Genomic DNA, 4,243 nt, shown 5'->3' on the forward strand with positions numbered 1-4,243 from the left:
GTAAATTAAGCCGGTAATCGTAAAGAGCTCCATCATTTGCTTGTCCTAACTCGGTAACTCCTAGAATGGTGCCACATATGCTCGCGTGAGGATCTTACGATACCTGATCGAGCTAGACCGTCCAATCAACACGATGCGTACGTGATGGTTCATGGTTGGCTGGTTAAATAGAGTACTCGAGTAACCAGTCACGTATGTACATGTGCATATGTTGCCACGGACGTGGCATCTTTCTCTTCCTTTTGCCACGGAAGTGGTAGCTCCCGAGACAGTTTTAGTCGGCAAAGGCAGAACGGGACGGGTGAAGCTGACGGGGAACTTATTCAGCTAACCCGCGTAGCATCCAAGTGGTTGAACTGAACGTCAGTCGTCGTGGATCCATCCACGTCAGGGGCCACCCCCACTAATCCGATCCGAGCGGGGATGCCTGAATCGCGTGCGCGCCGGGTGACGACGACGGGCGCCGGGTGCCGCTGGACGTGGCGATCTCGGGGGTTGGCGCGACGGAGTTATCCCGGCGGTTGCGCGCGCCGATCGATCGCCGTCGCGTGCGGGCTAAGGCACGCCGTTAGGACGCACGCACGCACGCACGTTGCAATTGCACAGGTGGTTGGCTCGCGCGCGGATCAGCGCTTCATCTAGCGGTCACTCGTCAGACCTGTGCGTCCCCGGCGCGCCGAAAAGGGGGACGGGCGCCCATGCCGCCGACGGCGGCGGGAAGGGGGACAAGGGAGCAGATTGATCCAGCAAAACTTTTTACTCATGGTATGTCAGGTTGCCAGTACAGTGTTCCGCGCCGTCGAATATTTACATGTGCAATTCAGCACTTCGATCATGCTGTGCGTTCCGCTAGCAAGCAGCGCCTGGCAAGCATGGCAATCGTTGCCGGAAAATGGTGGCACTTGTTGAGCTTGGGCATGCAGAGCTTTGCTTCCTTGTTGTTGTGCTGTGCCGGCAGGCAAGGCAGTGGCATGCTTCGGTGCCCGATGGACTCACACGATGACCACAGCGATCATTTCGGTGCCTGCCGGCTGCTGGCTTCGGCCGCTGCTGCCGCCCTTCGCGGGCGCGCCCTCGATCACCGGCTGCCGGCAGGTGGGGCAGGAGCCGTGGGACACCAGCCAGGCGTCGACGCACCGGACGTGGAACCCGTGCGCGCACCGCGGCAGCACGCGCACCTTCTCGCCGTCCACGAACTCGCCGAGGCAGATGGCGCACACGTCGTCGATGACCTCTCCGGAGCCGTACACTTCCACGGGGAGGCTCCTCAGCACGCGCCTCTTGATGCCGCTGCCTCCACGGCTCCCACCCCGCGCCGTCGCACCTCCCTCGCCGGCGGCGCCGGCGGCGGCAGCGGCACCACGGCCCACATACCGGAGCGCGCACCGCGCCAGCGAGTTGAGCCCGATGGCGAAGAGCAGCGCGAAGAAGAGCGCCGCCAGGATGATCACCACGTTGGTGTCGAAGGGCGAGTCTGGCGCCGCTGGCGGCGCCGCGCCTCCGCCTCTTCCGTGGGCGTGGGCGTGGTCGCGGTGAACAGCCAGCCCCGCGGCGATGCTCGACGTCGGCGCCTCCGAGTCAGGACGACCCATGGTCGATGGAGTTAACCAGAGAGAGAGAGAGAGAGAGAGAGAGAGAGAGCGAGGGAGATGTCCACCCAGCTCGCTCGATCGGAGATGAGTTCGCCAGGCCACCGTTGGAAGCTATTCGAACTGGATTGATGCCCGTGGTAGCTGCTGTTCGTGTCTGTCACTCTCTGCTCCGTTGGTGGAGTATATATAAGAGGGCGCGGTCCCGGCGCGCACCATTGTTCTTGGGGGGGTTGCGCGGGTGTACTTTGGAAAAGGGCGCCAGTTGCACCCTGCAGCTGGTGCAGGGATAGGGACACGCGCGTGAGTGCGGCCGGGTGCACAAGCCTTTTGGTCGCTTTGGGGTTGGAGGCAATACGGGGCTAGGAAGGATCTCCTCCGCGTGGGCTTTCCTTGCGTGCATACAGCGAACGAACCCGGGGCTTTGGAGTTGGGTATCTGCATCTCTCGACAGCCAACTTGCCGTGCGCCGGCGAACAAACGGTTCGCTGCAAGTTTAAGAGCATCTACGGTCCAACATAGCAAATATGATTCCATAAGGGAGTTGTTAGACGTGAAACACTGACCACAGCAACCACCTCCGAAAATTGTGGAGGGGCGATCTGGGGCGATCTGCACGCGACCGGGGGAGAGGGGGGGGGGGGGGGGGGTTAGGCCATGAGATGGCTTCGCCGCCGGGCAGCTCTGTATCCGGTCGCGTCAGCGGTCGGTTTTGGGCACTCGCAAACGAGGAGATGGATTGCAACGACGAAGATGACCAACCGGCATTTTCTCCTACACCCTCCTACCTCGTTTTGTGAATTCATTTTGGTCGGATACTCCAAGGAGCAGGTTGCAAAGTTCATCGACGAATTCGTTCCACAGTCCGACGAGGCTTGGAAGGGGCTTTAGGACAACAACGATGACAAGGTGGAGGTTCTCCGTCGGGTGGTTCACCGGCGAACTTCGGCAAACGCGGTTAGACCTTGGAAGGGGCCATTACCTAAGGTACGTCTACCATCACTAACTTTAGCGGATTTTATCGATTCTTGGAAACACGTGCCAGTCAAGAAGGAATGTTGACAGTCGGCGGCACTACAGCGGCGGCCGGCCACAACCTCGGCCAGACCGGATCGTGGGATCCGAGAGGCGAGGGAGATACGTTTGAGATCATTAATTGACCAGCTACAGGGGGCGGTTTTGCAGCCTGCTGGACCTGATACAGCTGGGTATACGACCCAAGCTGATATACGAGTCCTGCTCGGCGATGCTTTACCAGGGAACGAGTCTGATTCTATCTCTGGCGATAATCTTTTTAACTCCAATACCGATCGCAGGACCACGGAGATTGGATGCGGTCGGGAGACTCTCGGCCTAGCGATAGAAGAAATCCTACACCAGGTTTCCCATCGCGGTTTTCTAAGGCTTCGCGTATTCCAGCGCTGCAACCTATGGCGGCGAGGCAATCACCACCCGTGGTGTCGCAGGTGGCGATGACGACCGGGGCGACAGCGCCTGCGGCAGCACATGTCGCTGCGCCAGGGTCGACTGTCTCTGTCGCTGGGGAAGCTGCTGCTGCAGCAGGGCCGAGTGCTTCGGTTGTTGCTGCTGGCTCGCGGCAGGGAGAGCAGCGTCCTCCCACCCATGGGCGCGGCGCTCCTGCTGCAGGACGAGGTGGGTCTAGAGGACTTCACCGCGGTGGCGGTGGGGGATACCAAGGTTACAGAGGGTACCCAAATCAATGGAACGAGTATGCCGGCGGTCCGGGTGGGAGTCGCACCGTAGGAGGTCCCGGGGGAGGTGCTAATCAGTATGGTCCCTTCCTACCCCCCAAGGTAATTTTGTGGAGGGTGCTCGAGGTGCAAATTTTCGGCAAAGAGGCGTCGGTGGAGTACGCAACTTTGGCAGGAACAATTCGGGACCGATGTGGAAGGAGGTTCCTCAAGAGGTCGTGGAGGAAGCCAGTGCTACCGGGGCCACTCTACCGCCTAAAACGGCGGAGGACAGGGAAGTTGCGCGAGCCAACAAGGCTGCTCGCAAAAAAGAAAAATTGACATGTTATAGATGTGGGGTACCCGGTCACTTTGTTGTGGACTGTACCACAGCTCTTTGCGACATCTGTCAAAAGCCTGGTCATATTGATACGGCTTGCCCACTGCTTTCAGCTCCTAAGCCGGTCATGAGCATTTATGGTGTTTGTCACAGCAAACTCATGTTTTTTGAGACACCAAGATCCACTTCAGTTCTTACTCCACCCCGTCTTGAGAGTTCAAGGAAGGGTCTCGTCAAGGTCACAAATGGTGATTTGACTGCGGAGCAGGTTTCTCAACAGATGAGAAGGCTGGTGTCTGAGGCTTACATTTGGGAACCAATAAGAGTAGATCAAAGTACCTTCCAGGTTGAGTTTCCTAGAAGAGAGGATCTGCAGCGCTTACTCACTTTTGGGGTCAGTAAGGTTAGTGGTAGCAAGTGTTTACTTGAGTTTGAGGAATGCATTAAACCAGCACCGCAGGGTACTAGGTTGCAGAAGGTTTGGATCAGGTTCTCAGGCATTCCAGAAATTCTTCTTAACGACTTCCTCATCGTATGGAGCCTTGGATCTTTGATTGGGAAGACTGAGAAAGTCGACATGCCTTTTACTCGCAAAAAGGGGATTGCCAGATTGCTTGTGATGG

At 58.2% G+C, this 4,243-nt stretch overlaps 1 protein-coding gene across 1 annotated transcript; it reads right to left on the reverse strand.

Moving 5' to 3' along the window:
- Positions 1–738: 738 nt before the first annotated feature.
- On the reverse strand, positions 739–1,632 carry LOC123444687 (RING-H2 finger protein ATL74-like). The gene has a single exon (XM_045121497.1). The coding sequence runs from the start codon at positions 1,590–1,592 to the stop codon at positions 993–995; it is 600 nt and encodes a 199-aa protein (XP_044977432.1). The 5' UTR covers positions 1,593–1,632; the 3' UTR covers positions 739–992.
- Between the last annotated feature and the right edge of the window lie 2,611 nt (positions 1,633–4,243).

The sequence above is a fragment of the Hordeum vulgare genome, chromosome 1H (assembly GCF_904849725.1).
Source record: "Hordeum vulgare subsp. vulgare chromosome 1H, MorexV3_pseudomolecules_assembly, whole genome shotgun sequence".
Lineage (NCBI taxonomy): Eukaryota > Viridiplantae > Streptophyta > Magnoliopsida > Poales > Poaceae > Hordeum > Hordeum vulgare.

Excerpts from the sequence above, each read along its gene's own strand:
- LOC123444687 (XM_045121497.1), bottom strand. The coding sequence starts at position 1,592 with ATGGGTCGTCCTGACTCGGAGGCGCCGACGTCGAGCATCGCCGCGGGG.